Here is a 19,690-nt window from a genome sequence, read left to right on the forward strand (position 1 = left end):
GCTGCAGGGTCTTTCTCTGACTGTTCCGAGTTTCTGGTCTATGGGCCTTCTTTGGCTCCTGACTGAAGGCCAAACTACACATTACATTAAATACACTTCGTAAATGCTGTAATACTGCAAACTTTGTTTTGCAGGGAAAGCAGCTATGGGGATCCAATCTGGTAATGTGCTGCTATTCTGGATTGGGGGCCTGCATCGCTTTCCTGCTTAAAATCCTCCCAGTGCTCCTTCCCCCCAAAGAATATTAAAAATGTGACCAAAGTATCCCGAAGTTTAGCCATAATTTTCTGAGTACACCACTCCTGCTGGTATCCTCAGATGACCTGGTAAATTAGCCCAACCCAACGCCCTTGTGAATCTAACACTACTTTTGTTGTTGTTGTTTAGCCGTTTAGTCGTGTCTGACCCTTTGTGACCCCATGGACCAGAGCACGCCAGGCACTTCTGACTTCCACTGCCTCCCGCAGTTTGGTCAGACTCATGCTGGTAGCTTCGAGAACACTGTCCAAACATCTCGTCCTCTGTCGTCCCCTTCTCCTTGTGCCCTCCATCTTTCCCAACATCAGGGTCCTTTCCAGGGAGTCTTCTCTTCTCATGAGGTGGCCAAGTTATTGGAGCCTCAGCTTCACAATCTGCTAACACTACTAGGACTGGACAATTCTCTGAATTGCACAATTGTCTCAACACATAAATGCACTTCTAAATTCAGATTTTTTAAAAAAACCAACTGCCATTATATTCCTGTTATAAGTGTTGTTTCTGTTAAATTATGCTCAGAAATGCTGAGTTTTTAATCCCTTAGTGTCTGGGTTTTCCAAATATCTCTTGAAAATTAGATACAAATAAAGCATTTATTGCTGGGATGCATTTTAAATGCACCCCAGAATCTCAAGCCTAGCACATGGAAAACAAACAACCCAACTTGCAGTTTTATCTACATCCCAGAGCCCTCAGTACTTACTCTGACCATACCCTACAATAGTGGAAAAACAAGGAAGTAGTGATGGGGGGGGGGGAGAGGGAGAGGGAGAGGGAGAGAGGAGAGTTGAGCTGGTTATGTTTGTGTAGTTCTCATGTTTTCACTCAAGACTGCAAAAGTTTGGTGAAAGCAGAAGAATGTGGACATCTAAAGACACACAAGAAGAAGCCTGCTTCCAAGTGTGAATAGCCTTTGCACTTCCGGCTTTGAAGATGAGTAGCACGCTCCCTGCGCACTCTTGAGTTCAGAGTTCCTCATAAATCTTATCATCAGCCTGTTTTGACTTCAAAGGCAATTAACAAGCTCCTAGAAGTTCCTTATCTCCTACTTGTCACCGGCAAGGTGATCAATGTCAGCCAAGACAAGTAAAAAAGACGGTAAGTCAAGCCCAGAGCAGCCCATCCCCCCACTCTGCTCCCATGACATGCAGAAAAATAGCAAAACAGAAAATGGAAGAGGCTGGGAACGAGAGATGGTGTCGGAGAGCTTCATTGCTGACACACTTAAGGAAATTGTGTCACAGACTAAATGCCTGAAACCAATGCAAGATAAATTAACTCAGGTTGATGTCAAGGTTTCAGCCTTAGATGCAAAAATTACTGATCGTAAGGAGGAAATATCCAGCCTGAAAGTCGAAATGGCTCAGATTAAACGAGATGTAACAGAAATAAACACACAAGTGAATTGTGAAAAACGTTTAGCTCTCCAGGAAGCCTTGGCAGAACCCAATTGTAATATCTTGAACAACAGAATAACAGTCCTGGAGAAATAGGTGTGCAGGCGCAACCTTCGCAGAGTAGGCATTGGGAAAATTCGAACTCAAGGCAATCTGCCAGTGCTCTTGGAGGACCTCCTCAGAAAACTGCTAGAAATTAATCAGGCCATTAGAATCCCAAATCGACAATGAATTGCAGTTTTCACACAAGACTGCAAAAGTTTTGTGCAAGCAGAAGAATATGGACATCTAGAGACACACAAGAAGAACCCTGCTTCCAAGTGTGAATAGCCTTTAGCTCAGCGGTTCTCAACCTGTGGGTCCCCAGATGTTGTTGGACTACAACTCCCACCATCCCTGAGCTCTGGCCTAGCTAGCTAGGGGTGATGGGAGTTGTAGTCCAACAACATCTGGGGACCCAAGAAACTGGATTGGGAAACTGGACATTTAAGACCCTCTAGATAAGGAAACCTAGCAGTCATGAAGTAAGAGAATAGGCATTCTCATGGAACTGAGCATACTCCACCCTCATCATCCTAAACATCTGTATAGGATTAATGCTACTTACTAACTGTGTTTATGAATTATCTGGAGTCAGGGCTGGGCAGCGAGGTAGCCAATTGTGTAGATGCCATCATTTAAAACTGCACACATAGAAACAAGAGGATATAGTTAAACTGCATGATAAGAGAACAGGTGATGTGATTCAGTGTGAATTAATTTGCACTAGGTTCAAATAAACAAAAAGAAATAGAATTTTGGGCATTGTCGGCCAGAGGGTGTTAAAGAATGATCGAACATTTTTTACGTATGCAACAACAGCAGCAAGGATACTTGTAGCGAAATATTGGAAAACTCAAGATTTGCCCACGCTGGAAGAATGGCAGATGCAACTGATGGACTATATGGAGCTGGCAGAAATGACTGGCAGAATCCGAGACCTGGGAGAAGAAACAGTGGAGGAGGATTGGAAGAAATTTAAGGACTATTTACAAAGACACTGTAAACTATATGAATGTTAATAAGGATGAGAAATTTGAAAACAACAGGGCACCATAAAGTTAGTCGAAAAGAGTATGAGAATGAGTGGATTCTATGAGAATAATAAATTTTGAACAAATAATATGTTAAAATTAGGTATTTAAGACTTAGATTATATTCAAAGTTAGGGACAAACTATTGAAAAGGTGTATAATAAGAATGGAAATAAGGTGTCAAATTGCAGATTAAAGTTTTATTAAATATGGAATGCAGGAGCGGGAGATGTGAGGAAGTCCAAAGATGAAGAAAAGTTGGTTATTACATGATGCTAATTATTATTATGTTTGTTCTTGTTATTTGCATATGTTGTTTCTTTTTTTTTGTATTCTAAAGAAAAAACCCTTAATAAAAAATTTATTAAAAAAAAAAGAATTTAATGTTATAATTTAATTCAACACATAATTAACTTATTGCCACAGGATTTGGTGAAGAGACCAACAAAATCATGGAGGATGAATTTTCAATGGCAAATATCAATGACTGCGGAAAATATATATAATCTCATTGGAAGCTGCCCTACACCAAAGTAGACCAGTATTTCAGGTGGCAGTCTTCCTATCTCTACCTGGAGATGCCATAGATTGAATATGGGACTTATTGAATGCTGTACCATTGAGCTATGCGCCGTCCAAACTCCATGATCTGCAAGCTTTTAAATCAGTCTCTCTCTAAATATCAGAAGCTGGGAATAAGTAAGAAAGGATGGCCACTACCATTATATTCTGCTTGTTAGCTTCTCTCAACAGCATCTGGTTTGCTTATGCTGGAATGCTGGGCTTTATAAATATCAGTAAAGGTAAAGGTAAAGGGACCCCTGATCGTTAGGTCCAGTTGTGGCCGACTCTGGGGCTGCGGCACTCATCTTGCTTTATTGGCCAAGGGAGCCGGCGTACAGCTTCCGAGTCATGTGGCCAGCATGACTAAGCCGCTTCTGGCAAACCTGAGCAGCACATGGAAATGCCGTTTACCTTCCCGCTGGAGTGGTACCTATTTATTTACTTGCACTTTGACGTGCTTTCGAACTGCTAGGTTGGCAGGAACAGGGACTGAGCAACGGGAGCTCACCCCGTTGCGGGGATTTGAACCACTGACCTTCTGATCAGCAAGCCCTAGGCTCTGTGGTTTAATCCACAGCGCTACCCGCATCCCAAGAAATATCAGTACTTAAGTAAATTAAAATGTTTTAAAGCCATTTCGTAAGGTTCCAAGCCTAACAACGTTATTTATCTTGTTTCTTCCCCAAAACAGTAGGGGAATAAATTCCAAGTATAAGATTACATCAATGAGACAGAACTCTCCCTCCCTTTTCTTTAAGTAAAAATGCTTGGGGGGAGGAGGGGGAGAGAGGCAAGTGCAGGCTGTAAACAGTATATTACTTGGTCTTTCGGCCTAATGGCTAGGAACACTGAAATTGACAAGGTAACAACTAGCCATTCAGCCAAAGGTGCCACATAATTTGCTGTAGTCCAGCAGATTTTTCACCAGGAGACAAAATCCATTAGTAATGTTGACACGAGGGAATAGAGGTCAGCACACAACCATCTCCTTTCCAAGTTCACGATGCTTACTTAATGGGACAAGACAACCTCATTAGTCCTTTTAATCTTTAGAAAAACCAAATCATAGCAGCAATAAAATCTGAATCTAAATGAAAGGGAAAACACTCGTTTCCAAAGTATAATATTTTTAAAGGTCCAAATAAAAACATTGCTCTTTAAAAAGACAAATATATAACAAACTCTAATCTACCCTGGCTAGGTTTTCATAGCATTCCAGTTTTAAATCTTTTGGAGAATCACAGTTTATGCTTCAATGACTAAAATCCATGCTTTCGTCATCAAGAATTAAAGAGTATTAACAATGGTGTGCAATTTTCACTTGTGCCACTGTCAAATATTTAATTCCAAACATCTCTACAAGTTATGGAATTATCATTTCACTTGAGCTATAACTATCTTCACAGACTTTTACTTTAATTCACAACTTTATCAGCCAAGTAACATGTGTCACAAAAAAACAATGTTGTTTATGATGGACTATAGTTTTGCAATATTCACATTCTTACACTGCAATCCTATACATGCCTACTTCGAAGTGAGGCCCACTGAGAGTTCAATGGGACTTACTCTAAGGTAAGTGTGTGTACAGGCCTGAAGCTTTATTCTTGCTGATCTGAGAGTCTGCTGGCCAGCTGGCTTTGGAAGGATGAAGCTATTTGAATGAATGAAGGAAGGAAGGAAGGAAGGAAGGAAGGATAATTCTGAATGGACACTATTAAATGTGTATTCTGACAGTATCTAGTATATAGCTTATCTAACTGTATAATCATTGAGTTACATGCACTCGGTCATTCCTAAATAGGATAGGATCACTCCACTCCACTAACCTCATGAATTTATCTTGATGTTACACTACTGTTTCTCAGCGATAATGGTGGTGGCGGCAGGTTTGGGATCAACGAAAAGCGTTGGATGACTGTAGCCCACTTCCTCTGTCTGTGCTTCCCCTTTTTGATCCCCTGATTCCAGCCATACCAAGGCTCTATTTATTAGTTTTGGCTTAAATACCACCAACAACATCAAGAGAGTTCCAGAATAACATCTACGTCTGCTTCATGACTACGCAAAAGCCTTTGACTGAGTGGCTTATAGCAAACTATGGAGGGTTGTTAAAGAAATGGGAGTGCCTGACCACCTTATCTGTCTCCTGAGAAATCTCTATGGGGGACAAGAAGCAACAATTAGAACTGGACATGGAACAACTGATTAGTTCAAAATTGGGAGTATGACAAGGCTGTATATTGTCTCCCTGCTTATTTAATTTATATGCAGAATTCATCATGCGAAAGGCTGGGCTGGATGAATCCGGAATAAGATTGCCGGAAGAAATATCAACAACCTCATATATGCAGATGACACACCTTTGATGGCAGAAAGTGAGGAGGAATTAAAGAACCTATTAATGAAGGGTGAAAGAGGAGAGTGCAAAATATGGTCTGAAGTTCAGCATCAAAACAACTAAGATCATGGCCACTGGTCCCATCACCTCCTGGCAAATAGAAGGGGAAAAAATGAAGGCAGTGACAGATTTTACCTTCTTGGGCTCAATGATCACTGCAGATGGTGACAGCAGTCATGAAATTAAAAGATGCCTGCTTCTTGGGAGAAAAGCAATGACAAACCTAGACAGCATCTTAAAAAGCAGAGACATCACCTTGCTGACAAAAATCCGTATAGCTAAAGCTATGGTTTTCCCAGTAGTGATGTATGGAAGTGAGAGCTGGACCATAAAGAAGGCTGATCGCCAAAGAATTGATGCTTTTGAACTGTGGTGCTGGAGGAGACTCTTGAGAGTCCTATGGACTGCAAGAAGGTCAAACTGATCCATGCTGAAGGAAATCAGCCCTGAGTGCTCACTGGAAGGACAGATCCTGAAGCTGAGGCTCCAATACTTTGGCCACCTAATGAGAAGAGAAGACTCCCTGGAAAAGACCCTGATGTTGGGAAAGATGGAGGGCACAAGGAGAAGGGGATGACAGAGGACGAGATGGTTGGACAGTGTTCTTGAAACTACTAACATGAGTTTGACCAAACTGCGGGAGGCAGTGGAAGACAGGAGTGCCTGGCGTGCTCTGGGCCATGGGGTCACGAAAAGTCGGACATGACTAAATGACTAAACAACAACAACAACAACATCCCAGGAGATTGATTTCATTTCCTTCTAGTTGGCAGTGCTAAGTCTCATTGACTTCAATGGGACTTACTAAAGAGAAGTGTCTGTAAGGATTGCAGCCTTCAGTTTGTTAGCCTTCTCAGCGACTAGACAGCCTACCCCCAAAATGTATATATTCGCTGGACTTAAAGCAAGCATAACAGAGCTATAGTTAATATCTATACGTTGAACTGCACGTCTGCTCAGTGTAATCTTTTGCTGGCAATGTTTAGAAGGTGGAAATTTGTTGTTTATAAAAATTAGCTGTGTCAGTTTTAGACACTTCTGTGCTAAGAACCCTGGGACACGTTCTCTTTTCAGTAAAAGAGCATGAATTGAGAGCACGAAAAGCACCTTGGATTGGGTGGAGACAGGTCCATGCAATTCACAGAAAATATTTCTTCTATCATTTGTGCACCAATTGAAGCAGTGGTGAAGGTTACTTAAGGTTAGACATCCTTCAAAGCTTGGAAAAATGATCTCCTTTGCAATGATCACTGAAATAATGCCAAATCCAATACAGAAGAGATAAGAAATTATGGATTTTAGTCTTTCCCTTCTGTATCTTAATTAGAACTCTACTTCCTTATAGTTCAGGAACTTTTCTAGGTGATGATTCATAAATCATATGGCAGGACATAAAAGACAATTGCCTAAGGACTCAAAGTAAAGCTCTATCATTTGGTAAGTGCTTCTTTCCATCTTCAAAGATGAAAACATACTTGGCACAACAAAGCCCTGAGAACATTTTATTAATCTCAATAACAGTGTATGTGGCTTAAATGGTGTTTTTTTTTTTAAGTTAGCATTTTGAAACCCAGTTAAAAGAGTACTCTAATTATCAATTCTGGACACAGTCCTAAAGAGGCTTCTACATTTGTAACCATGCATAGAATTGAAAAGAGGACAGAAGACTTTCTGTGTAGAGATGAAGCACGTGCTGTACTGGAAGAAGCTGGGAACAGGAACAAAAGAGTGTGTACATGTGGGTTTATAGGGGCTGTTGCTACCAAGACTGAATATACTCCTGTTTACATGTTACATGGTGTTTGCTGGTGCCTGTGTTCAGCTGTGTTTATGTTAACTGTTTCCCCCCTTAGATATATCTTGCTGCCCTATTGAGGCCACCTTTAAAGGATGAAAATAAATTGAATGGTGGGAAGAGATCCTCTCTTTTGCTGGAGCAAGTTCTGTTGGGTTATGTTAGTGCATCAACTGTTCAAACTCTTGGCTAAGCAGACAGGCACTATCTCTCCTGCAACAATGGTTTGCTGCTTCATAAAGCTTTCATTTTTAGTTTATGAGCGCAACCCATAGCTAACAGGTTCCAGGTGTGCCACTGAGATTTGAAAGCTGAGAAGCAAATTCCATGCACCAGTTAATGTCCCGTTTCTCCAATATTCCCCCATACTATTGTTTCGATTTTCTTTTTTGCTATATTTCACCAGTTTAGATTATTACCTTCCTGAGTCTAGTGTAAAGGTTTTTAACTAGCAGTCTCACAGCCATGCCAGCAATGGCTCCAGAATCATACTTGAAAAAAGAATCTGCCATAGTCTCATTCGCTTACACTTACATTTCCTACCAAGTGAGGAATTCACCCCTAGCAGGAGCAGGAATAGATACATTTCCTCTGTCCCCATTTTAAAGTGAACTGAGCTCATTTGCACCTCTCAGACTGCTACCTGGATTGCAATATAATTATTCTGCAGATTACTCTCCAAATTTTGCAATACAGCTAGCAACTTAAAAAAACAAAAAGTACCAAAATGAATACAAAATGCATATTTCAGGACAAAGAAATAATTAGAAATGCATACACGAGATAAAATATGTGTTTAAATATGTATTTTGTGATAAACCTATTTAAATATGATTTTTGGGTATAGATTTTAAGGGTTCAGATTAATGTGCAAATGGATGGAACAGACATATGCATGAACACATGCAAAATTCATTGCCAAAATCCAGGCACTCCTTTGACATAAATGTGAAGGGCTTCAGAACATTTTGCATTACAGCATAATCAGTAGATAATTTCCTTCATGAATATAGGCAGAGCAGACCAAATTGTTTTAAATGCCATCATCAAAATGTATGTTGCTGACTCAGATAGTTATTCAGCATTTGAATTTAGAGAACGGTCTTCAGTTCCATCCTACATGTTCAGTAATTATATAGAAATGGATAGTTAGTAATAATTTGCTGCTGACATTAAAATAACAAGAACTCCTCACTAGGAGACATTAAAATAACAAGAACTCCTCACTCCTGCCCCACCCGCAAGCCTTTATTTCACCTTAAACTATGCTGCCATCTAGTGACAAAGTAGATAAGTTACAAGCCATAGTCTTTAATTTTCCCGTTATTTTTTGTAAAGTACGGTGGTACCTCGGTTAATCCATTCGGTGTTGCGGAAGTCTGTTCTTAAACCAAAGCCATTCTTAAATTGATGTGTGCTTTCCCTAGTGAGGCCTCCCACTGCCGGTGCCCTTCCACCGTTTGGCTTCCCTTCATAGACAGAGGTAAAGTTCGCTAACTGGAACACTACAGTGGTACCTCGGGTTACATACGCTTCAGGTTACATACGCTTCAGGTTACAGACTCCGCTAACCCAGAAATATTACCTCGGGTTAAGAACTTTGCTTCAGGATAAGAACAGAAATCGTGTTCTGGCGGCGCAGCGGCAGAAGGAGGCCCCATTAGCTAAAGTGGTGCTTCAGGCTAAGAACAGTCTCAGGTTAAGAACAGACCTCTGGAACGAATTAAGTACTTCCGGTACCACTATACTTCCGGTTTTGTGGAGATTGTATACCGAATAGTTCATAAACAGGGCTGTTCTTAAACCGAGGTACCACTGTACTCATTTTGGCCTTTTAGAAAATATACATAGATAGGTTCAAAAATAGCAGTTGGGTAATACCTTTATTAGAATCAACTAGAATAATAATAAAAGAGGGGCATGGGAAGAAAAGGACAAGTTTCCCTAAGAAATTGGGAGGTGATTGGGCTGAAAACAGAAGAAGGGAGAGAGAGTAAGGTTTTTGCCAGCTGATGGGCTTGCCAAGGAACAAAGAGAAGAAACATTTAATAGATGTTCCTCATCTCTGCAAGGAGGCTGACTGATGTGTTGGAGTTGAGGGCACCTGTTGGAGTTGAACAGCCAATGAATACAGAGAAAAGCAAGAAGGAAGGTGTTGGGGTTCTCGGGAAAGTTCCTGGGCAGAGAGAGATGAGGTCTCATAGGTATCCAAAGATTCCTATTTGGCAAGGTGAAAAGCATTGCTTCGTATGCTCAAGATGGGTTTGAAAATCAACATAAAAACAAATACTACAAAACTTGTCTTCCTGGTGATGACTGGGGTTTAAAGGTTTTCAAATGGCCAGTTTGTCTAAAATGCATCTTATTCTACTATGTAGGTGAGATGGGGGAAGGAGTTTAAGGTTTCCTTTGGGCTCCTCTGGAATGAGCTTCAGGTCACTGAAATTATTAGTGATTGCGGAAGAGCAGGGAAGGAAAGAGTGATATTTAGATGATCTTATCTTGAGGTAACACTTCTAGAAGAAAATTTATGTTCTTTTGCTGACTTTAAATTTACAAATGATAAGGGAAGAATGGCAGAGATTTATAATGAAAGGAGATGGATATCAATGGCTTCCTGTCATGGACCCTCTCTAGGCCAAAATTGAATCTATCTTCTGAGAGGCAGGCTGATGGTGGTTGTTTTAAAGGGGGTATTTACCCTGATTAGCAGAGACTCTCCAGGGTTTCAGACAGAAAACATTCCCATCCCTGGAATGCTGGGAACAGAATCTGCTGGGGATGCCAGGGTTGAACCCGAGACCTTTACATGCAAAGATGATGTTCTGCCACTAGCTACAACCTTTCCTCATAGGCAGCAAGCCTAAGCATGCTCATATTTGAAAGTAAGTGTCCATGAAATCAATGGCACTTACTTCTTAGCATGTATTGGTAAGGCTCAGGTCACAAATAATCTCTTCTGTAAACTAAAAGCACCTAATACACTCAGTCTACACAGTATTCAAAACACTTTATGTCTCCTAGGTTTTTAAAGAACTGTTTCTAAAACGGTTCTGACTCTGCTGAAGAGGTATTTTAAATTGGCTAAGTTTAGAAGATTGACTATCAGAAAGCACCTTCGTGTTGGACTGCAGGGGAAAAAGTCAAAAAGCATTGCAGAATTCCAGGGCCAAACTACCTGTGACTGTGGCAGATATGCGTTTTATTTTTTAAAAAAATTGCACAATGACTGAGCCTTTCTGTGAGGTACAATTCTGGCCAATTTCTCTTTGCTTTGGTGAAGGATAAAGCCGAATAGGCACAGTCCTTCCGCCATGCCACAGTGGGGCAGAGCTGCTGCAGAGACAGGCTCAGTCCTCTTCTATGCTCTGACAGCTGTTTGTGAGAGTCCAAGAGATGCAGTCTTAACGGTTTTCCAAAAGTACATCTGGTTCCCATTTTGTAGTAAGCAGAATCTTCCACATGTGGGGCAAGAGTGGTGGCAATACATAGCTTTTGGTGCAAAATCCACAGATACATCAGGCAAGCCATTTGTTGCAATGTTTCCATGACATCATAGCCTTGTAGAGTTGGGAAGGATTCCAAGGGTCATCTAGTCCAACCCCCTGCAATTGCAACTACAGTACCTCCTCCCCGAATCCCCCCATTTTGAAATGATCATGCCTTCCACCCACAAAAGAAGCGAGAGACAAGTAACAATTATCCCTCAGGCATCTACATTTCAACGCCTGCCAGCACAGCCCCTACACCACCTTTTAAATCTTAATCCCCTTCCTTGGTCGGAGTGGGGGGCCACAAAAAAGAGACACATCCTGTCAAAACACGGCCATGGCGAAACACCTGCTTTCCCTGTTTAGGGAAGTTTTTAATGTTTAATAGGTTATTGTATTTTAGTGTTTTGTTGGAAGCCTCCCAGAGTGGCTGGGGAAACCAGCCACCACCATCATCACTATTATTATTATTATTATTATTATTATTATTATTATTATTATTATTATTATTATCATCATCATCATCATCATCATCATCATCCCCTCGCAATCCTCCACACCACCCTCGTCCCGCACATGGAAGAGTCTATGGGGAACCCGGAAGTGAGGGTTGCGAGGCCGAGCAGCTCTTGGGGCGAGTGCGAGTGCGCGCGGGGTCAGGGAACCGGAAGTTCCGGCGGTTCCGCTTCCTCCAACGTCCCGGAACCTGCCTTGTTGTGACTGCCGGCCTCCGAGTTTTGCCGGTCTCCTCCTCAGACGCCGCCGCCGCTCGGGCGGGCGGAGGCCAGCGATGAAGCCCAGGCAGCGCAGCTGAAGCCGCCGAGGGAAGAAGGCCTTGCTGGGGGCGGCGGCGGCGGCGCCTCCTATATGGGCCACTTTCTCTCGCGGAAGGGAACCAGCCAGACCGCGGATAGGAGCCGCCGCTGCCGCCGCCGACCCCTGAGGGGGAAAGTGCCAGTGCCAGTGCCGCCGCCGCCGCCGCCTCGGGACCGGAGCTGCTTCCTGCGCGGGCCCTGCATGCTCTGCTTCCTAGTGCACAGCGCCAGCCCGCCCGCCGCCGCCGCCGCCTCAGAAGAACCGCCGCCGCCGCCGCCGCCTGCTGCTGCTCCTCCGCTTCTCTACGCGGCTCTGAAGGCGCCCGAGGACCGCGCCGCCCGCCGCCTGCTGCGCTTCTCCTGCCGCCGCCTGCTGCTCTCCGGCCTCCTCTTCTCCTCTCCTCCGCCTTCCGCGCGGAGAGCGGGGCCTGCGCTGGAGAGCAGCGAGGCCCCCCCGGAGATGGTGTGCAAGCGCAAGGGCGTCCGGCTGCTCCCCTGCCCGCCTCGAAAGCAGCCCCGCTGCGCCGCCGCCATCCCAGCCACAGGGGCCGGGAGCCCCGCTTCCACGCCGCCGCCGCCGCCGCCCGAGGTTGCTGCCGCCGCCGCCGCCGCCGCTTCTCCTTCGCTGCCCGAGCAGCACCTCTGCCCGCTGCCCTGCCCCTCGAAGGACCCCGCCGTCGGCGAGAACGGGGACGATGGGGAAGGGCTGGCGGCGGCGGCGCCCGCCGGCTCCCCGTCTCAGCTCCCCGAGCTGGACGGGAGGGAGAAGGGCGAGGCCCGCGAGCCGGACTGCGAGGAGCCCCCCGAGAACCCCGGGGACTGCTGCCGGGAGCCGCAGCCCCCCTCGCCCGACATCAACCAGCTGCCGCCCTCCATCCTCCTCAAGGTGGGTTTGGTGAGCTGGCAGGTGTCCGGGATGTAGAAGTAGACTGGGGGCTGCCTGCCTTTATTTTTTGGACACCTGTCGCTGCATCCCTTGCCTTCCCCCTCTTCATGAGTTTCTTGGCTGTGTGTTTTTCCATGTAGAGCTCGAGTGCCCCATTTCTTAAGGCCTGGTCTCCTGGAGTTTACTCTGCAAAGCTGGCCTGGGGCAGTACAAGACCTCACCCACTTATAATTTTCCTTTTCTTGTTTTCAGTTTTGGCTGGCAATGGATGGGGATCCTGGAAATTGGTTGCATGCACAAGCGTTTCTACTAAGTTCATAAGTTTTTACTTAAAACACTAGACACTAATCCAGTTGAAGGTGAAATAGTAATGGTTCTTGATTGAAATGGAGTCCCTGTCTTGATACAGCTTGGTCTTGGTCACATCATTTAATCTGGAATAGTGACTTCCCCAAGTTATTTGCACATGCTGATATAATTAGAATTGGTTCACATGGAAACAGTGCTTAATAGCATTGTTGATAGCTTAATAGCACAAAGAGGGACATTTTGTAGTAATCCTGCCTTTATGAAACGAAACAAAACAGTATTATGGGAACACCTGACTAGTTAAGGTTCAACGACTGGTGTGAGTACTAGATGAGCCTGCTACACTGGACTGGAGCTGGTGGAATGAGGAAGTCTGAAAAGTTGAGAAAGGGTGATTTCTGACCTGCAGGGTTAAAAAAGTAAAGAAGCAAAGAGTGCTTCCAGGGCACATTCTCAGGATAGCTGAATCTCACATCAGTGCATTAAGCTCTTGAAAAAGCCTATGGAAGGGCTTCATGAGAATAGATAGCTTGGAGCTTTAGAACAGAGTAATCACTGTATATGATTATACTGAAGTTAAAATCCTGGTTTGTGGTAGTTTTCTATGAGATATATCCCCAAGAATGGTAAATGGGAGCTAAAGGTGGAAAGCCCCTGTCGGTTATGTCTTGGAGTTGCTTTCAATCTTCTCCTCTCTGCTTTCCCTGCACTGGCTGACAACAGCACAGAATACATTGTGTAAAGGGGTTGGGGATGTTGTAGAAGACTATTACCTGACAAGGTGATGTATGTATAAATGCTGAGGAGCCTGTGAGTGTTTCAAGGGCCCTGTCCAAGCCTTCCCTATGCCTCAGGATGAAGTTCACCTACAAATGGACACCCATATCATTGGGGAGAATGACTTATATTCATTCTCTCTCTCTCTCTCTCTCTCTCTCTCTCTCTCTTTCACACCACACACACACACACACACACACACACACACACAGAGAGAGAGAGAGAAACTGCAACCATCACTCACACACACACTCCAGAAATGAATTAGGTAGATTGAATCCCCCGCCCAAAAAAATACTGCCCAACTTTTCAGTTACAAAGCATGAAATGAGAAAATGTTGTCTGTGGTAACAGTATTTGTTGGCAATCCATTTTATGAGGTGTGGGTGGAGTTGCTTCCCCATCAGCTTTCTAGGACAGTTAGTTGCTGACCAGGGCCTTAAGGTTTTCACTCAAGATGGCGCTACTCATCTGCATGGGACTGTCAAATTACCTAGTATATAGATTGTTCATAGTATCAAGTTGAATCTTATCACTGTAGACACAGGCAACCATCTCATTTGCACAGGTGTTGCGTTCCTGGTTTCTGTGCATGTTGACAGAGCACGCATAAGCCCATCCCGTTCTGTCCCACCCAACTCACATTGTGCTCTCTTCTGGGTCCGAAAGGACCCACAGGTTGGTCGTGCGTCAATTGAACACATGCAAAATTGTCATCACCTCTATTACTTAATGGAAAGTAGAAAATTGGGGGAATAGTGAGGGATGCATAGCTGGAGGAAAATCCATTTTCTTTGTTTTAAACAAATATATTTGTACAAAGCTTATTAGAAGAATGAAAGCCTTGGAAGAATGATAGAAAGGGCATGTCTTTAGAAAGAACTTTGAGGCATTTCACTTTCTCTTAACTCTTCCTTTTTTTCTTTCATAGATATTTTCCAACTTATCTTTGAATGAGCGATGTCTTTCAGCATCGTTGGTTTGTAAATATTGGCGTGACCTCTGTTTAGATTTCCAGTTTTGGAAGCAATTGGATCTCAGTAGTCGTCAGCAGGTATGAAGGAAGCTATGTTGAAATCTGAATTCTTTTAGTCAAATTAAAACAATTCCTTTGTCTTCCTCTGATAAAAGTGATACCCGTTTCACTTTTCAGCCCATATTTCTTATAGAAAACATAACAAGAGTTTTGTGAATTCCTTCATTCACAGTGACTGGCTGTCTTGAAAGCCTGTGTTGAACCACACACATGAATATATTAAGTTGCTTTCATTGACTGAATAGTGGTATATTTAGTATGATGGTGAATTATATAATGACATGACCTGCATTACATTTTTCATAATCTAAAGAAGCTTAGAGCCTGATTATCTGAACAGGGATTACGTATCTGTTCCCAGTGCAAGGGAACAACAATACCTTTGTTGTAGCTGTTGTGGCAGCCTTGGGCAAATCTGATGAGCAGGTGTGTTTTTTTTTTGGGGGGGTGAATCTGGAGGGGCTATTGAGGTGGTATCCATTGGTCAGACATAGTGCTGAAAAAAATCATTATTTGCAGCAAAAGTCTCCTAAAATTTAAGTGGAGCAGGAAAGCATGGAGGCCAAACTTGTAGTGAAAGTACTAACTTGGCTTGGTACAGATGCTGTTGTAAATGTACAGGCTTGTTTTTTCTTTAAAAATACAGATAAAACTGAGAATATGAATGTTACCTATTCAAATTGTTTTTGACAGGTCACCGATGAGTTACTGGAAAGAATTGCATCAAGAAGCCAGAATATAACTGAAATCAATATTTCAGATTGCCGTAATGTATCGGATACAGGAGTATGTATATTAGCATCTAAATGTCCTGGACTTCTAAGATATACCGCATATAGATGTAAACAGTTGTCTGATACATCTATAATTGCAGTGGCTTCACAGTGTCCTCAACTGCAGAAAGTACATGTGGGCAACCAGGATCGACTCACTGATGAAGGACTCAAGCAGGTGAAATTTAAATATTGGTGAAAGTATTTTTTATATATATAAAATTACATTGTTTTTTAATATTTTAAGCTGCACTTTTATGTTCACTTGGGAGTCTAGGAGTGTGCTGTTGCTGTCATAACAAAATGTTTATATTTCCAGTTTACATTGACCTCAAAGGTATACATTAGATGGTATATGATAGTAAAATAAAAGGACAAATCAAGGGCTAAAAGAAGTTGAATTTTCTGTTCTGATCCAACCCCCTACAATGCAGGAATCTCAGCACATGGAAGAACATTTTTTAAAATTATCTGTACCCACAGTTCTTTAGCTATGTATCCAAAACTCTTACTGAATACAACCAGTGAGCCATAACTAGCTCTAATTGTGCTATGTGCAAACCCCAGTTTTAGAACCCAGGAAACAGTTTTTTGGGGGCTTTTTGTCTAGAATAGTGCATGCAAGCACCAGTTGGGGTGTCTTCTGAGCCACTCAAACTTCTGCCACTATTAAATTTCCAGACTGCTAGTGACATTATATGTTTATTAGTGTCCTGCAAATTTTGCAGGTCATTTTGAATCTAAATGAATCTAAATTCTTAGCCCTACCACACTGTTTTGAGCTATTTTTCTTTTCAGTGGATTATGGTCTTTTTTTGGGGTGTCCTACTTCCTTTTACCTGTTTTAAACAAATTTCTCCCTCTCATCAGAGTTACTGCGCTTAACATGTCTGAACTTGGCATAACATAGCATCTTAGTGGGTACTTTACAGTATTTTGTTCCCAATGGGCAAGAACATTTCCTGAGCAGATTACTTTTGCCAGTTTCCCCTCCCTCCTGCAGCCCCCTTGTGCAATCTGAACAACTGCTTTAGAAAGTTGAGGGAGCATCCAGAAGAGTGTAGGAGGTGGTGCTGGTTGAATCACTCAGGTAGATCAAAAGTGTTCCATGGACAGATGGATCTATTCTATGTATGGAGGGTGAAGTTTGGATCCAAGTGAAAAGCTTTATCCTGCCCACCTACTATTTTTTTAAACCTACAGTGGTGCCTCGCAAGATGAAATTAATCCGTTCCGCGAGTCTCTTCGTCTAGCGGTTTTTTCGTCTTGCGAAGCAAGCCCATTGACGGCTTAGCGGATTAGCGCTTTTAGCGGCTTAGCGGATAAGCAGATAAGCAGCTTAGCGGCTTAGAAAAGGGGGGGGGGAGGGAAAAAAACCCACAGGAACTCGCAAGACATTTTCGTCTTGCGAAGCAAGCCCATAGGAAATTCGTTTTGCGAAGCACCTCCAAAACGGAAAACCCTTTCGTCTAGCGGGTTTTCCGTCTTGCGAGGCATTCGTCTTGCGGGGCACCACTGTACCAATTAGAAGAAGAAGTAGAAGAAGATACATTCTTAAGTGATGGCTGGATATTTTCCATGTACTTTGCAAATAGTCACAGATTTTGTTCTGGTGAACCAGAGTATGACATTAGAAAGAGTAGAACCTTGGTTTTCGAACTTAATCCATTCTGGAAGACTGTTCGGCTTCCGAAAAGTTTGGAAACCGAGGATCAATGGGCTGGCAGCAAAGTAAATGGGAAAAAATGACAAACGCAACTCAGAAGCTGTTCGGCTTCCGAAAATCGTTCGAAAACTAAAGCAGTTACTTCTGGGTTTTCAGCATTCAGGAGCCTAAACGTTCCAAAACGGAGGAGTTTCGGAACCAAGGTTTGACTGTATTTAGCCTTCTTTGTCAAACAGTCACGGCTGTTTAAAAACTAAGTTGCATTTGCTAGTAATAGTATCCTTGAAATCTAACTGTAAGCCTTTTGTTTTTTCTTGGCAACTACAGTAACTTTTTAAGTTAGAGACATCTTTACAACTTTGCAGCTTCTACAGGCAAGACTGTTTTATTGATTTGGGTGGTGATAACGGGAATTCTGAGCTTCTGGTGTGCACAATACAATTTGTTTCTGGTTATTGATACATATTGGATATGGCTAAATCTAATACACCTGTTCTCTTACTTGGACTGCTGAAATCTATACTGTCATTCAAATTCCTATTTTGAGAGCAATGTGGCCTCTTGGCTAATGTGTTAGTTAAAATCTGAACTAATTGTTTAGAAATGTAATGCTTGTATATACACCATGGATTGAAGGCAATGTTAGTGTTATATATTTATGTGTGTGTTAATTTCATTTGCAGCTCGGATCAGAGTGCAGAGAACTGAAAGATATTCATTTTGGGCAGTGTTACAAGATCTCAGATGAAGGAATGATAATCATAGCTAAAGGATGCCTGAAGTTACAGAGAATATACATGCAGGAAAACAAATTAGTAAGTATTTTGTCTCGTGTATTTAAATTAAAAATGCCTACACCCTCTTTTAGGGACGCGGGTGGCGCTGTGGGTAAAACCTCAGCGCCTAGGGCTTGCCGATCGCATGGTCTGCGGTTCGAATCCCTGCGGCGGGGTGAGCTCCTGTCTTCGGTCCCAGCTCCTGTGTCATGTTGGCTACCAGTTTGATGAGTTAAAATAAATAGTCTGATTCATGATGGAATCTGCATTAAGAGCTAAATTGAACTTCTGCGTAGAATGGCAATATTTCTGTGGATACAACATACTGAGTACAAACAGATGGCTGTCACAACTGTACCCTGTTAATGAATTTCCTTCCTACTTGTATCGGGTTTGCCATTTATGCAGTGTTCAAAACTACCATTGTTCTAGGCACATTTTGCAACAGGGAATTTCATTGGCACAAGCAGTTTCTGAGCTATGGGTGCAGTACTGCGCCTAAGATTTCAGATTAAAACTGCGATGGACTAGGTGGATACAATCCATAGTGCTGTACTTCACTGACTCAGAACAATTTTAGTCCTGGTTAAGAGTAGACCCATTCAAGTTAGTGGACATGATTAGCTTGGGCCCATTAATTTCAGTGGGCCTACTCAGAGTAATTTTCTTGTGATAATTTTGAAAATATTGACGTTAATCAGTCTTAGGTGTGAAACTTGGCACTCTTCAGTTATACAGTGGTGCCCCGCAAGACGAACGCCTCGCAAGACGGAAAATCCGCTAGACGAAAGGGTTTTCCGTTTTGGAGGCGCTTCGCAAAACGAATTTCCCTATGGGCTTGCTTTGCAAGACGAAAATGTCTTGCGAGTTCCTGCGGTTTTTTCCCCCTTTCCCCCCCTTTTTTCTAAGCCGCTAAGCCGCTTATCGGCTGATCCGCTAAGCCGCTAAAAGCCGCTAAGCCGCTAATAGCGCTAATCCGCTAGGCTGTCAATGGGCTTGCTTCGCAAGACGAAAATACCGCTAGACAAAGAGACTCGCGGAACGGATTAATGTCGTCTTGCGAGGCACCACTGTACAACAGTTGAAACTGGAGAACCAACATTTTCTTATGGCCATCCTAAGCTTTTACATGAATCTGATGTTTCATTGTTCCTAAGAAATTAATTTTGCTAAACTCCTTTCATGGCAGCCAAACCTAGGATATGACTGTCCTAGTCATATCCTAGGCATTCACTTTTAAAAAGTGGCAAAATAGGTTGCACTAAAAAACACTTAGATCTCATTCTGATGTAGTTTTCCATATACATCCCTCAACAGCACTTCAGCAGTAGAAGCTTTTGGATTACACTCTTTACAGTGTACTGTAAAGGAAGAATTGGATGCTGGCAAGCAAAAACGCATTTTGTGTTCAAATAATTTAGTATGAGTGAAACTAACACTTGTGAAGATGTTCTTTGGAAAAACAAACTATTGCTGAAATACTAGAACAGTTTCCAAAACCCAAAATAATTGTATTAGATCTCTGGTGTATTAGCTCTTCATTTCAAGTCAATCAAATGTCTATTACGGAAGTCATAGGAATTTGAGTGGTCAAATCAGTTTCATGTCTTCTGTGTTGGATAGACTGCTGATTCCATTTCTACTAAGTGATTTGTTTTTTCTGACCTTTTAAA

At 42.7% G+C, this 19,690-nt stretch overlaps 2 protein-coding genes across 2 annotated transcripts in view; both read left to right on the forward strand.

Moving 5' to 3' along the window:
- The window catches only part of LOC307226668 (general transcription factor II-I repeat domain-containing protein 2-like), a 662,775-nt gene that overhangs the window by 50,316 nt on the left and 592,769 nt on the right, over positions 1-19,690 (forward strand). The gene's annotated exons all lie outside the window — the stretch shown is intronic.
- Positions 11,679-19,690, forward strand: part of FBXL17 (F-box and leucine rich repeat protein 17) — a 149,998-nt gene continuing 141,986 nt past the window's right edge. Inside the window, exons 1-4 of the mRNA XM_079995532.1 lie at positions 11,679-12,680; positions 14,698-14,820; positions 15,496-15,753; positions 17,925-18,056. Coding sequence (XP_079851658.1) covers positions 11,847-12,680; positions 14,698-14,820; positions 15,496-15,753; positions 17,925-18,056 — 1,347 coding nt within the window. The 5' untranslated portion in view covers positions 11,679-11,846. The remainder of the gene's footprint in view (positions 12,681-14,697; positions 14,821-15,495; positions 15,754-17,924; positions 18,057-19,690) is intronic.

The sequence above is a fragment of the Podarcis cretensis genome, assembly GCF_951804945.1.
Source record: "Podarcis cretensis genome assembly, chromosome: 11".
In the NCBI taxonomy this organism is placed as follows: domain Eukaryota; kingdom Metazoa; phylum Chordata; class Lepidosauria; order Squamata; family Lacertidae; genus Podarcis; species Podarcis cretensis.